This window comes from Ptychodera flava, chromosome 8 (assembly GCF_041260155.1).
Source record: "Ptychodera flava strain L36383 chromosome 8, AS_Pfla_20210202, whole genome shotgun sequence".
NCBI classification, from domain to species: domain Eukaryota; kingdom Metazoa; phylum Hemichordata; class Enteropneusta; family Ptychoderidae; genus Ptychodera; species Ptychodera flava.
Window position 1 is genome coordinate 7,135,205 of NC_091935.1, and position 16,377 is coordinate 7,151,581.

The window sequence follows — 16,377 nt, forward strand, 5'->3', positions numbered from 1 at the left end:
ATTTCTGACATAATATCTCTGATATATTAAAATACTGTGCCCAAAGGGCGTGCCGAAAAATATTAAACATCCAAGTTATGTGGATGAAGGGCATGCTGAAAAATATGGTTGATATTTTAAAGAAACGTGCCCAAAGGGTGCGCCGAAAAATTTTAAACATACAGATATCTCTGATATATATATATGTCTGATATATTAAAGTTTTGCACTTGGAGGGGCTCTGAAAAATATGTCTTATTACTATTAAAGTTATGCACCTGAAGGGTGCACAGAAAAATGCAACTGAATGATGAAATTTGTGGCTGACACGATGCTTTTTAGGCAAGTATAAGTCTGTGTTGAAATTCACAAACACACTGACCCCCCCCCCTATTGGGCATTTTAAAAACATGGTGACCCCCATCACCAAAGTCAGAAACAGGATGCCCCCCCCAGGCTGAAGAAACTGACCAGTCCCTAAGCTTCCAAAGGAAAAGTATCCTTGACGTAAAAATTTTATGATACTCATTGGTCTTGAAAATGAAAGACTTAAATTTTCTCAAACATTCATCAAGGAAACTTACAACCATTCTCTTACCAAATCAAGAATAAAAAATTAGGGTCACTGTGCAAAGAAGAGAAACAAATTATCTAATAATTACTGAGACTTCAAATTCAAAATGGCTGTCATCCCAGTGTCGATTTAATGGGGGAAATATAAAAATTCTGATTTTGAAATTTTCAGAATTTTCAAAATACAGTAAAAAGTTTTTCCGACTGCAAGAGCTTCAAAAGGAATCCCCACAAGCAGTAGATCAGACGACTATTGGAAAAAGTGAGAGTCCAAATATCTCTCCCCAAAGCGCATTCTACCTTAAACAAAGTTATCTTGTGAGTTCTTAATCATGGTAGGGGGAGCTGCCAATTTATCAGAGTAAAATGTTGATACAACATGTTCAGTGGCTTCCATGGAGAGGGTGATTGCTTGGCATGGAGAATAATGGAAGCAACAAATTTTAAATGTTGTCTGGGATTCAATCCAGCAAACTAGTCGGCAATGATGTAACAAAGTTAAACAAGAGAATCATCTTTTAACACAAACTTGTTTTTCATTTTACTTTCTTTGGAGGTAGAAGGATTACACGTTTTTGCCTTGTGGTCCACTTTGGAAATAGAAACATGCTGTACCCCTCTTTGTGACCAGTAAACCAAGGCTACAGTAAATTCATCCGACCTTTATGGTCCAGAGAAGTGTACAGATATATCAAGTGGTACTAAAACAGTCCTTTAAGTCATATGTTCACTTTGTACCATGCTGTTCTGAAAGAATTCAATGTCATGGTCTCTATGACTGATAGAATATTAACTATTCTGCTAAATAAAATAAAAGTTGTTCCACACCTTAGATGCAGAAGCAGTGTTCATCGATTTTGACATTTTCAAGACAAGAAGCATTGCTCTGTATTGTGAATCAGTGGGAGTTATTTATTTGACCAATATCATGATTACATATACGGAATAATATAACGATGTCATTTGACAAATGAATATGCCATACCTGAGAAACTTAATGAACTCAATAACATAAAAGCTATCAAAAAACTGTTGTAAATACAGGTTAATACTGAAACAAGGATGTCCCTATATAGATTTTTTCAAAACTCCTTTTGAAGTTTACACATCAGCCTGGCTTACCATAAATATTAATGAAATAAACACAACCTATAGGACAACAACAACAATATCGCGTTATAAAAAATACACACCAAGGGAATACATATTTAATATATCTGTATACTTTCAGTATGAACGTTCATTGTGGAATACATTATTCCAAATTTGTTTACTGTATACTGTCATGGTGAGGCAATATTATACTGTCATGGTGAGGCAATATTGTGTTGATTTTTCCACATTAATAACCACTGTGATCCAAGTTTAGGGGTGCGCTAGTTTCAAAAAATGGCAAACAAACAAATTCCTTGTCTAGCTGTAATATTAAAGCCTTAATTGAACAAGGGTTAGTATATTTATATATGTAGCTAGTGTGCCCACTGATATTCCAAAGTTCTGGAAGGAAATTCTGAACTTTAACTTGGAATTGAGTCACAAACCCATTCATGAATTTCCATCAAACAGGGATTGTGGGTCTGCAACAGCTCATCTCATTGGCTCAGAGGACACACTGTATTTAATGGTAAAACGGTTAAAACTACTTTTTGAATGGAGTTGCTCCATAGTCTGCTATCGCATACACACATTGTGTAAATAACTCACAGAAAAACAAACAAACAAGCAAACAAAAACAATATCAGATGACTTTTTATAAAAAATATCTATCATGGCAATTTTCAGAAGAATGACCAGATAACTGGACCGCTGACAAGTTCAATTATAAGGTATTTTCACATTGAAAATCTTGTTGAGTTGTTCAACATTCTAAAACTGTGTCTAGGTATAACATTGTTTGCTACAGCAAAATCAACTTATTTTGCTATTATGGTACTTGATTAAACCGAGTAGAGGTTTATAACATGCTAAATATTGTAGAAATCCACAAATGAAAAGGAGCCTGGCGATGTGATTAGATATAAAGGATACAAGCAAAGTTCAAAGGTCATCATGTCTGCACATCTGTGACTTTCTTGTCTATAAACAATACATTGTGGAGAAATTTGGTTGAAGCACGTCAAAGTAGTGAAGGAAATTTAAATCTTCATGTACGTGACAGTATAAATTATGGAAACAATCTTTGTAAATTTGGATCTTCTTGAAAGTAAATTTATACCATGTCTCTTGGTCTCATATATGAAGCTTGCGCAAGAAGGCTGACAGCTGGGTATTACAAAGAATATATGACCATAGGGAGTGCTAAGTGAATAAAGTGGTATGAAATTACCAGCAAGCTACAACACTAAGTTATCTCACACCTGAAATGAAATCATCTTTAACTTACTAACTTTTTGGCAAAGTTTATCACTTACCACATTTGTATTTGTGACAGTGATTCATATTGCATCCATCACCATTGCTTCCTTTGTAACTGGCAGTGGACTCAAGTTTCAACGATGTGATTGTCTAGCAATTTCCAAAAGAAGTGGAAATACAGATATGATAATATACACAGAACTAACTTTTACCTTGTATTACCTCATATCATCTGTATATATTTCCAAAAAATGAATGACCTGGTGCAAATTCCGTCGCTTGTTTAAGGTGTTGTAACATTGCTTCTGACAGTAATATTTGTCAGTTGTGGTTTGACCTTATGGAAAACTATTTCATTGAAGCTTGTACAGTAAATGTGTGGTTTATAAAAAAGTGAAATTTCACTGTTTTTTCAATGCTGGCAGGTCTACATGCATAGAGTGGTAAAAACTTATGAAGGGCGTAGGGGTCAAAGGTGAAAGACCTTTTCTGGTGAGGAAGAAAAGAAAAAACTAACAATTCCAAGAACCAAAGGATCTTAGATTTTTAAATTCCAAGAAATATTTTAAATTTTGTTATACAATACAAGTTAAATATTAACAGAGGTATAACTCCACCGTCTGAATCCAATCGAGTTTCTTCTAAGTTACACTGAAGATACTACTTTCTCTTGTATAATTTTTTTTTGATTTACAGATATAAAAAGTATATCCTTATATTGGTATGTATAACTGGTTAACTTGAAACCTCAATGTAAACTCAGTAGCATAAAAATACAAACCACAATATTTATACATACAGTCTTCACCATTTTTTCTTAGCTTTATTTACAAATATATACTACTTAGTTTTCAATGGCTTGGTTACACTGTAGAGGGGAATGGCAATTATCAATGCAGGTAAACAAGTATTTTGGATCACCCTATATCCATGACTGGTTTGTGTGGGGGGTCTAGTCTTTTGTTTAAACTCTGCTGCTCACAGCTATCCATCGTAACATAAGGAAGTCCTTGTTGGATGCGATATTAATTTTATATCTTAACAATGAGGGAAAGTGACAAAACTATATTGATTAACCATGATAATGCTACGCATTTTAGGGAAAAGTAAAAATGGGCATATACAAGTAATTGTATGTTAATCAAAAAATTATGCATAATATTTAAATAATTGCCGTGTACATATACTGTTACATTGTTACCAATAACACTTTATCTTCAAAGATATTTGTCTCATGTGATACCATATTTTTGACTGGGATGGTTGGCAGGTGGGGTTTTACCTAACCAAAGCAAATTACCAGTATCTTGAATAAAACCTTGTACAGTATATCAGCCTCAAGGGTAGGAAAAATGAAGGTGCAGTGGGACTGACAATCATCTCTTCATCTGTTGAGTGACCCATTGACCGGTGTATTTATCGCCTGTAGAGCTGACCGGCACCATCCTCAAGGTATGCAGGATTTGAAATGACTATCTGCTCCTGAGGAAAAAAATTATACAAACTGTACTGGTGAGTTTATGCCTGGAATACTAGCTTCAGGATTTGAAGTAACTAATTATTACCACAACGTGACAAAGTCATTCAGCTGAGTTCAACCAGGAATGACTTAGAATGATTTATCTAAATGTACTGTAAGGCATTCAATTATTTATGCAGTACAAAATAATAACCAAAGTCTTTCAGGGTATAATGGGCATTGGGCTCAGATATTCAGACTATATAATTTTTATAATAATTTTTGATCTATCACTTATGGCAGCTCATTTTGAAACCCACGGTGTAGTAAAGTTTTCATTGGCTTTATTTTTGTAATAATAAAAACATTACCTTTTTTCACCATAGGATAACACAGGAATGGTGTCCATTTTGACTTTCAAATATCAATAAATATTGGGTTCTATGTTCATCTAGTACCAATTTTTGCACGGTGACCCCTGACTTTTATTCTTAATTTCCAAAGGGAATGGTTTGAAGTTTCTTTATGGAAAGTTAAAAATTTTAGCAAAAATTGAAGTCTTACAATTTTAGGGCACCTGTAACCTTACTATTAAGAGATGAATGTCATGGGCAACTGGAGTCTGGATAGCCTTAAAAAGGCCGAACTGTGCCAATGCCTATCAACAGGGAATCTATCAAGTTTCCACAAATGTATGCCAGAGATTGCCTATTTTCCATTTACTGTGTTGAGATGGTTGTCAATCAGAGTATTCTTGTTACAGAGATCTCTTCAGCATCACTAATGCAGCAAATTTGTCTAGGAGTGATGAAATATTTGGCTCATCCTTGGGGTGTAAGACTTTATTAAGAAGCTGGACATTTATTTGTATGGTCTAACATCACCCTGAGAATTCCTTGGCATGGGTAGCATACAATACTTACAGATCTCCTTGAACTGGACCTGTCCAGAGCATGAGGGATGTAAGTTTGATTGCCATTAGCATGGCTGTACTTTGACTTTGGCCTTGGCAGTGTGACGACACCAATTCCTTCTTTTGCCAGTTCAGCTACAGAGTCCTTCGGTGTTGGATTGAAGAAGTTCAACACCACGATGCTCTGAAATTCACCAAGAATTAGAAATCATTTCCTGTTTCTGAAGGTGAACAATTGAACCTTTACAGGATACACTTGTACTGAAATTTGACCTTCTATGTTGACAACAGTTTTGTCCGAGCAATGGCTTCACTGTTGTGGACATAATATATGGTATACACAGTTTTGATTGAAGGCCACTGAAAGATGGCAATGCACTGTCACCGAGACATCTTGATTACCCCATACTGAATGAAAAGTTAGATGCATGATTTATAGTAATAAATGAGTGGTTTCATATATGATCATCTATAGAATTGTCTGCAGTCTCTTTGTAGCAAATGATTTAATCCTCTACTATCCTGTTGGACTGATAAACCCTATTTTTTATCACGTTGATCATTGGTATATGATATTAAGGTCTGAGTTTTGGAAAAACTTGTTTAATAAAATGGCTGTCAATTCTATCACAATAATTATCAATTTGTGCAGTAAGGTACTTTACAGATACAGTAGCATGACAGCAATATTACTAAAATACTTGGTATTTCACTTGGTATCCGGACAATTTGTGATTCTCTTTTGATAAGCCTACCTCACAAAAACTACATTGTCAACCAACAAACTGATGAGGAACACTTACCAAATATGCTGCCACAGCTGCTCCAATCAAAAACCCTAATAACACGTCAGCACTGTTATGTCTGTACTGTTGCATGTCAAGCAACCCACACATGTATGACAGTGTGACCACACCCAGGGATAGCAGAGGTCCAAGCAAACGAGATCCACTGATGCTCAGTAATGATTGCACGTACAGCTGTGGTGGAAAAAACAAAAGTATACAATTATTTTTGCTACTGAGGGCGCTATACAAACAGTAGAAATAGATCTTGAGCATCATACCATCTATGTTATACCTGAGACAACATAGGTCTAAACAAATGAGATGTACCGATGCTCAATAGAGATTTGATGTATAGTAATAATAGGAAAAACAAGAATAACATTTTTGCTACCATTGAGGATACTCTGTAAATGGCAGAAATACATTGTGTACGCTACCAACAGAAAATATAACTAAGTCATCTCTGTCGGAGACGAAATTTGAATTTACGTATTTTAATGAACATTTCTGACATCAATGCTAGGGCCGAAATCATGCATGAAATATTGTAACTACCACTTTTTTAATTTTTACAGCTTGAATAGCCACAAAAAAGCATTAAAATACGTGCTATTCACACATCTGTGACTATACATGAAATGATCATCATGTAGATGAAAATATTACTTGGGTGCAAAGCATAGCAAGTTTACAATTAAATATTATGAATTTTTTTTACACTTACTGCAATAAAGACTGCACAGTGCATACTAAGAGCAGCATTCAAAGATGGAAATGACATCCTATGGAAGAAAAGAACAGAATTTACTTTTTTCTACTTCATTCTAACTCCATGCTTTTAATGATGTTCTTGTGGTAAAGATCTGAAGCCATAGCTCAGATAACATCCATTATCCTACATCTACTATCAAGAACAATAGAATTCCATACTTGCACTACAACTGGTATATTTGTCGACCTTGCACAGGTCAATACTCAGCCCAATTGACGTCCAAGTTGGGAATGTAAGATGTATAATAGTAAGGTTTTTATGAAAATAAAAACTATGCACTTGGACATTGGTGCCGCATACTGCCCTCTGCTTCGTGTTGGGCAATACCAAGTGCAAATGTCCCTGTGGTGCATCCTTTCGGTATTTTTGTAATAACCTCATGTAACCTTTTGATTTTAGATTGTGATTATTTCATGCTGTGGTTAACAGTAAAACATTTAGCAGTCGTAGTCAATTTTGGATAGAGTATGACCAAAATGGTCAATATGGTATGACCAGAATTTTGAATGTGCATGGTTGAATTTTATGCTCCTGCTTGTTGTGAGCAAAGTAGGTTGCACTATTGATTTCAGAATTTGTGAGCTTTCTTGAGCTAAAAGTTTGAAACTAGTGCACAGACTCTACACTATTGGAAAAAGATGTTCATTGATTTACATACAACACTCTAAAGTACAGTTATATTCATCTTTCGGTTAATTAATTGAAGAAGTGGTTTGAGAAGGTACCTTCCTGGAAGAATCTGTTGATTCGCTGATTGTATAAATTGGGTTTGCAATGTACTAGATTTGAGAAAGCCTTCAGCAATTATTAATCTTCACTCTTAGTAAATACACACTATTTTAATAGTTGTAACAATTCTTGCATATTTTTAATTACCTTCCCAGTTTGATTTCATCGGCATCTCCTGTACAGACGCTGTCATCAGTGACTAGATTTAACTCAACACAGTCTGTGTGTGTCATGTTAGGAGCACATACGGTCAGAAAGAAGGGTGTCAAACGTCCCGTCAGTAACTTGCTAACATCTGTCAGGACCCATGTAGCAAATCCTCCAAAAGTACACATACCTGTCAGAGAAATTACAATTATGCCATGATTGAATCTCTCATCAATTTTCTCTGGTATTGAGAAGATTATGAGTATTTCAGAATTCTTATTATGAAAATTTGACTCACAAAAGTGCATGTGACTTTGGTACAGACATTCATGACTGCAAACTTCTATACAATTTCTGTTACTGTATGAAGTATACATCATCTTGTTCTCTACCCTGTACTAATTTAATACAGTCTTCAATTTTAACTTTTGTTACCCTCACAACATTAACAACACAAGGCAAAAATATTTCATGAGAGAGAGTTTGGAGAATAGCTGTCAGTATATTAGAGTTACATATTCAGTGGTTTGCCCAGAGTGCGTTCTTGCGTCTTTTGACGCAAAATTAGCAACAATGTCCCGCAAAAATACCGGACATTGGTCACAGGGACGCACTAAAATCAGGGCTAGAATTGTAAGTCCAGCATCCACAGACAGACTACATTTTTAGCTATTAAATTACACACTTGATAGCCCGTACAGTTATCGTTTCTCTATTGAGAAAATGAAACATTTAAAATTTAGTCTATTTTTTTCGTCACAATGTAAACACTTTTGAAAAATCAGTTAGTCTGTTACAGGCTACGATTCATGGTATGAGCAAGGCGATGTGCATCCACTCGGCCCTGCAGCCTTGGGGACAAAAAATCAAATGCCGGGCCACGTACGATCCCGATAACCACAATGATTTCGGAAGCGGAAGGCTTGTAAAAAGAACAACTAACTTTTCACAAAGCAAATTTTATTGACCAACAACTTGAAATGAAACATTTACATGTAAATATATGCTAGTACAGTGAAGTACGGAGAATCAAATTTTCAGTCACTATACTAGCCCGGGCACGGAATTGACTGCACGTGTATTTGGTGTACAGTGGAAGCTCATGACTTCATCTAAAATATCATCAATCCCCCATTTTTTGTTGAAACACTATATCCCTGACTTTCAAAGTAGTAATTTGCCTTAAATTTCCCCAGAAGGAGTCTCATAAAACTCTCCGATCGTCTGCAAGCCAGCCCACCTAGAGATCGAGGTCACGCTGAATTCGTTATATAGTCAAGACCCCTAGCTCGATTGTAGCTGATCTTAACAAGAACCACCTAGCTTGTCAAAACAGCGTTATGGCTATGTGCTATTGCTATCATGATGATCAAGGAGTTTTCCCACACGTTTGTTTTCAAACTATATTTTTGCAATTTTCAGGGAAAAATGTCAGTCATTGGAGCAATTATAAAAAAGAAGAGAACTTTATAGCAGTAATAAAAAACCCAGGTTACAATGTGCATCAAACTATTGTCTTCAACCACTTCTAGTTCTGGAGTCATAAGTGTAATGAAACATTCTTCTTTATTTCTGTTAAACACATGTAATGCAGGATCCCCGTAAAAGAAAAATGCGCATGAAATTGATTTTATCATGATGATGTCTTTTTTACAATTCAAAACTGTAAATATAACCAGTTAAAATGACTTTGTCACAAACCATTATAGGAGACGTCCAGCAATCTTAATTTTACAATGAATGTATGTATTCATGATATCAATTTTTTGATGGAAAACAACAGCCCTACATGTTTACAATACCTTTCTGCCTTGGTGACTTGACTTTGCTTTGCGTTCTTCGCTCACACATTGACCCCCATTGTAACTTAGTGTCCCCCTATTTTAACAATCATGGGACACTGTGTCCCACCTTTACAATTCCTGGGCAAAACACTGCATATTCTGTGAAAAAATTTGATCTCACATAATTTCTTTCACCCATTTATTACTGCTATTTATTCTTTCATTGCCCTTTGCCAAGCAGTTGAATTTATTTTTTTTCACTTTGCTTTGGTCTGACTTCACATTTTTATCTTTTCTTTGTATATGGATTCGCAGATCCTACAGGCACAATCTAGCTTGTATTGTTACTAGAACTCACCAATAAATCGGATCATTCTTCTAAACACAGGGTGGAGATCACAACAGTTGCAGGTCTTCACAATTTTTTCTTGCTTTTCATAGGTTTTTGACTTAAGGTGGTAGACAGAGAGACTTGACTCCCCAAACAAAATCTGCACGAAACAATCAGAAAAATAATATTTACACATAAACCCTACGGTAATGTATCTTGATTCCACAACTTTTTTAATAAGTTTGTTCTCATATGTATCAACCACACTTCCTGGTTGACATCCATCAACACATAGGAATTGGATACTGAGAATTGTGCTCCTGTCAACACAGCCTGGTGTCCAGTAAGTACATGCTGTCAAGAGAGTTAAATTCAACTGTAAACCATGACAACACATTTCAGACACACATGCATGCCCAGTGTTGACAATCAAAATACTGGGCATTTCAACAAACACAGTAGGGAGCATGTAATAAAAATATAGTTGATGCACAGAACAAAACAATTTTATTTTAAAGTGCATGTCAGTTATTGAGGTTTTTACTTGATATTAAAGTGAGAATCCATTTACACCGTAAATTCCTGGACACTTACAGTTGGAAGAGAAAAACCAGGCAACAGCCATGGAAAAATCAATTGCAAAACATGATGGAAACTTGAATCAGGTTAATTATAATTTGAAATGAGATAACTCTACATAATACATTCCGTATATAGCACAACAACTTCATTCAGGGATTATCATACAAATGGCATTATCTTATGCACAAGTCAAGTTTTCATCTATTGACAAAAAATACCGGATTTATCTTTTTGTCATTCTACGTCACAGCTGCTACAGCACAACCCGTATCTCTATCATCAATTTTGGTGCGTCAGAACTTTTTTGTGTTATCAAAATTTGCGTCTGGCATGAACATTTCATAATCAAAGTGAGACTTGAGTGGACACCGTGGGTCATCAGTATGTATTAGGGAGATGGTGCAGTGGCAAAGAATGTGAAATTTTCAGAAGAGTACTTTCAGAATGTGCTTTGGAATACAATTCAGAATAACATTCAGACACTCACTATGTGAGATAATATTCTGTATATTCCAGAAGAGTACTTTCAGAATGTGCTTTGGAATTAACCAAACTTACTAAACTTTTACCATAGTTATGCTATAGGGTAACAAGTCATTGACAATGACATAGTCCCCACTTGTAATAGGAGTATTAGTCTTGATGGGGCAGGGAAATGAGGTCATTAAGAAGTATCACTGGAGTGTATATGTTCAGATCTATGGACACATAGGTCTATGTCATTATTCCCAACTTGAAACAAGAGGCATGTCTAAGTTATGGTTTCTAATCGGGAAAAAAGATCAGACCTCTAGCTGTATTGGCCAGCCAAGAAATACATATGTGCATAATAAATGAGGTACAAGATGTGACATCTTAAGGTCTATTATCCTATCAAAATTGAAGCGTAAAGAACTTGTGGTTACTGAGTTATGCATATATATGCATATTCAAGGTCAAAGGTCATCAAGGTCACGTGACATTTTGAAAATAAAACATTGTATTGCTAATAAATCCATATCTGCCAAATTCAGACCTCTAGCTCTATTGGCTTGCCCACAATTATATATGGGCATAATTAACGAGGTAAAGCATGTGTTGTCGTAAGGTCTCCCATCCCACTAAATATAAAGGATATAGCACTTGTGGTTACTTATTTATTGACATAATCGTGTATTTTAGGTAAAAGGTTATCGAGGTCACATGACATTTTGTCAAAAAATTTCTATCCTATAGTCTATCCCTATATACTAAAAATCATATATTTACCTCTATTGGCTTGCTCAAAATTAGATATGCACATAATTAATGAGGTACAATATGTGGCATCATAAGGTGTCCCATCATACCAAATATGAAGGGTGTAGCACTTGTGGTTCCTGAGTTATGGACAAATATGTATATTTGAGGTCAAAGGTCACCGAGGTCACGTGACATTTTGTCAAAAAAATTGTATTGCTAAGTTATCCCTACATACCAAAATCAGACCTCTAGCTCTATTGGCTCGCTAAAAATTAGATATGTGCATAATTAATGAGGAACAATATGTGGCGTCATAAGGTGTCCCATCATACCAAATATGAAGGGTGTAGCATTAGTGATTACTGAGTTATGGACAAATATGTATATTTGAGGTCAAAGGTCACCAAGGTCACATGACATTTTGTCAAAAAAATTGTATTGCTAAGTTATCCATATATACCAAAAATCAGACCTCTAGCTCTATTGGCTTGCTCAAAATTAGATATGCACATAATTAATGAGTACAATATGTGGCGTCATAGGGGGTCCCATCATACCATATATGAAAGGTTTAGCACTTGTGGTTACTGAGTAATGGACAAATATGTATATTCGAGGTCAAAGGTCACCAAGGTCATGTGACATTTGTCAAAGCGTCTGAGATATCTGCCTGAACAGATGGACTCACATGGATGGACTAACGGACTGACATGACCCCATGAGGGAAAATGCCGAGAGAGTTTGACCGGTTAAGAAGGGCTTGACTACGCAGTTTCTGCGTAGTGAAGCGTCATTACGTATTCATGGTGACCTCTGGCCAGCTGTCAATATCTTTGGGGGCTTTTGTCTTTTGGCCTGCTTTGCATATGCGTCGTTGGACACGACCTGCCAATCACCCAGGTAGTCAATTAAACTATTAATTGACTGTTTACCGACCCAATTAACACTATCCAGCAGTATCAGTCATATTTTAATCGCGTGGCCCGGGTGGGCACAACGTAGGAACGCGTGTATTTCTATGTGTACGTTTCACTTATGGTGTTGTTTGTACCATGGAGGTAGGAATGTTTGTACCATCGTGCGTTTGAAGTAAGCTTACTTGTTTCACCTACAGCATTACCTTCAAGGTGACAGGCTTACTATTAATGTTCAGTATCATTGCACCGAGTTCTGCCCACGGTGAAAACCACCTGTTTTGCCACGGTCCCTCTGTGGAGGGCCGTGGTTTTGCCTACTAATTACTGCCCGTCGCTGCCCGTCCTGAATGTAGCCTATCTATAGCTACAGTAATCAGTCAATATATAATACCCCGCGCCTTATAATTTTTATATAAACCACAGTCTCTCTATCCACGAGGGACTGTGTATAAACTTATAAAATCATAGTCCGTGCCGTAAAATTGTTGACTTTCGATGCGATATACAGGTTGATCGTTGAATCGCACCGGCGCATCCATATTTACTTGCCCCATAAGCTTACTACTCTGTAAAGGGTGGGTAGATGCAATTCCTGGGCCATATATGAACACCGGGGCGAAACTTTTTGTGAACCCATGTGAAACATAAATCATTTATCAGTTTTGATATATACTCCTAAATTGTAAGTTTGATCATGGAGGTACCTCCATGGTTTGATCAAAATCGAGACCACATTCAAGGGCTATGCAGACTGCCCATGTACGCACACACAGTGACAAGAAGGCGGCAAACACCTACTTACCAAGCACATCGAATCGACGAAAAGAAGCATAAAAAAGCTATAGGCTCATCGCCAAAACAAACGCGCCAAGCGCTAACAAAAACCCATACCAAGCGGCCCTTTTCAGGGCCACCAAACACTCCAAAAAGAGAACTACCAAAAAAAAACCATAAAATGACATAGAACACACAAACACTTAAAATAAATAACAAAAATCGTACACATAAAAATAACGTAACAGAAAAAATGGGCCGTGGAAATAAATCAGCTATTTCCAAAGAAAAGCCGACAACAACATGAAATTCAACAACAACTATCATCGCTCAAACTATGAAACTCCGAAAAATAGTACTAGGCAAAGGCCTTAAAATTAATTCGGACGCCAACAAAACCAAACAGAATAAAACCACATCACGATTTCAACAAATAAAGTCGTAAAATGTGACTACGCTACATCATGAGACACAAACAATCGCAACAACACAAATTCAAAGAAAAGTCAAATTGGGCTCCACAAACAACAAACACCAAAAACTTGAAAGCTATCTGAAGCTGCTAAACTCGTACTTCTAGAGATACCCTTTCAAACAAGGAAACAAAACATGTCGCGTGCTAAAAGAATCGCGATAAACCAGCTTGCAAACAATAGACAAATTTCGGGAAAAAAAAACCCTCGACAAGGTCGGGTTTTCGTCATTGTCAACACAAACGATTACGTACTTGAATGCGAAAGGCAATTACGCAACACTCAGTATTATACACAACAAGCCAGAACAAACAGTAAACAAAGTAAACGAACTATGAATCAAAATGTACGAGAACAAGCACATCAACCAGGATACTTGTGAGTATCTTGATCCAATAAACATAAAATCCGTACCCCCAGTGGTACTTATTGCCTAAAAATTCACAAACCTCCGCAAAAATCTAAAAGACACACCAGTCAAAACAAAATTTACCGAAGTAAGAAACATAGAACAAACAAACCGAACCACCAAACGGACTCACAACGTGACCAAAAATTAATATACTTGCCTCGCTAATCGAAAAGCAAGACCACTAAAATGCATTAAAATAATTTTCACAAACACAAACTAAGAAAGAATCTACACCGCGACTGATGAGAAACCACAACCGGGTTTCGAAACGCAAGCGTCAAGGGCGACTCTATCACTTTTGTAACAACATAGGTCCGGCTGCGTCTCGCCATAAGCTTTCCCCACACAAACAAAACATTACCGTACACACTAATCCAAACTTCTCTACAAATATCCAAAGCGAAACAAACATTTTTATTAACACACACAATCGGATAAGAATGTAGGAACACATTTTCGAAACGAATCAAACACAAACTCGACACAAAAACATTTAGGATAGTTAGATGGGGAGCCTCTTTCACATTTTTTACATCTCGCTATACTGTCTATGATTCTAAAAATAAAGTCATCTGCCACTTTTTCTGTATACGCGGTTTGGCAAAACTCATCTCTTCAATCGAAAGTCGGGCGATTTCATGGTTCTTTGGGGTACGTCGAGCTTAAGGAATGTGGTTATATTCGCGATATTTTATTCGAAATTATTTATTTCTTCTAGGGCAAATGCACGTAATTCATGCTGTTGGAAATACTGGCCGCTCATAAACAAGACAATAAACTCGATATCTGTGCATCTTTACTTTTATTGTCAAAGTACCATCGACACCCAAAAAAAACCAAATGGTTCAGTCCACGCGTGGGTTCAGTCCAGGTATTTGCAACGCCAGTCACCTAGGCGACGGTAATCCGCACCACTTATCACCATCGGGAAGGTACTCTTCCCTCTTTACCACTGGCGATCCCACCCTCAAGGCACTGCGTCATTCGACCAAGCATTGTTGTTGTAATTTCCTGCATAAAATTAACAGCGAGGTCAACCGGTCAAACTCTCTCGGGATTTTCTGGCATGCCAATCTATGAGCCCCCTGGACTTTATCTGTGGGGACTAAAAACTGTGTCACTGCATCCTTTTTGCAATATGAATACGATGAGAAACTAAATTTTTATTTTTCTTGGCCTTATACATGGGAGTCTATGGACTGCCTTATACATGGGAGTCTATGGACTTCCTTATACATGGGAGTCTATGGACTGCCTTATACATGGGAGTCTATGGACTGCCTTATACATGGGAGTCTATGGACTGGCTGGAGTCTATGGAGGTGAAAACTAAAAAGTCCTCTAACACGGCCAAATTTGATCGCATTGTGAAACAAATCGACGTGCACCTGTATGAGGTAGAGTACTATCCTTGTACCAAGTTTGAACGAAATCGCTCCAGGCGTCTCTGAGATATCTGCGTGAACGGACGGACGGACGGACGGATGGACGGACGGACGCACAGACATGACCAAACCTATAAGTCCCCCCGGACGGTGTCCGTGGGGACTAATTAAGTATGTGTACAGTCACATCAAATTTGGTTCAATATTTCTTGAGATATAGCCCTATGGCCAAAAAGTCATAAAATATGCAAATGAGCAATTAATTAATAAGCCACACCCACCAAAATCTAATCAGATCTAAGTCTCATCATGATAATACCAAATACCAAATTGCATGACATTGGACCTAAGGGTTCTTAAGTTATGAGTGGAACAAAATCTGTCTACGGACGGACGGACGGACGGACAGACGGACGGACAGACGGACACACACACAGACATTGTGGCGACAAAGGACACCTTTGGTGCTTCGCACCACGGTGTCCAAAAATCGTCATAATTATTAGAGTCTGACAAAGTTCATCTACTTGGCAACTTTTAAATCCTTCTGCATAAGCTTTCTTGCCAATATAGCAGTTCATATGTATTTAACTAAACTTGACCACTGCCTGAACTTTTGATGCATGAGGGTGCTATCATGCTGTAGTGACATACAGTTTATTTCAATTCCTGTACAATAACTGGGATCAAGTGCTGTGTGCAGGCCACATCCTGAGCCTCAAAAAATTGTGTTGTCAAATTGATATTTTCACAGGCTATGACAACAATAATCCAATAACAGAA

The 16,377-nt window shown here is 36.9% G+C and overlaps 1 protein-coding gene across 2 annotated transcripts in view; it reads right to left on the reverse strand.

The window, feature by feature from the left end:
- Positions 1–1,439: 1,439 nt before the first annotated feature.
- Positions 1,440–16,377, reverse strand: part of LOC139138349 (phospholipid phosphatase-related protein type 1-like) — a 38,310-nt gene continuing 23,372 nt past the window's right edge. For both annotated transcript variants that reach the window (XM_070706690.1, XM_070706689.1), the window contains 6 exons: positions 9,858–9,990; positions 7,716–7,905; positions 6,792–6,849; positions 6,083–6,259; positions 5,290–5,463; positions 1,440–4,389 (listed from right to left, as the gene is read on the reverse strand). In XM_070706690.1, coding sequence (XP_070562791.1) covers positions 4,324–4,389; positions 5,290–5,463; positions 6,083–6,259; positions 6,792–6,849; positions 7,716–7,905; positions 9,858–9,990 — 798 coding nt within the window. In that variant the 3' untranslated portion in view covers positions 1,440–4,323. The remainder of the gene's footprint in view (positions 4,390–5,289; positions 5,464–6,082; positions 6,260–6,791; positions 6,850–7,715; positions 7,906–9,857; positions 9,991–16,377) is intronic.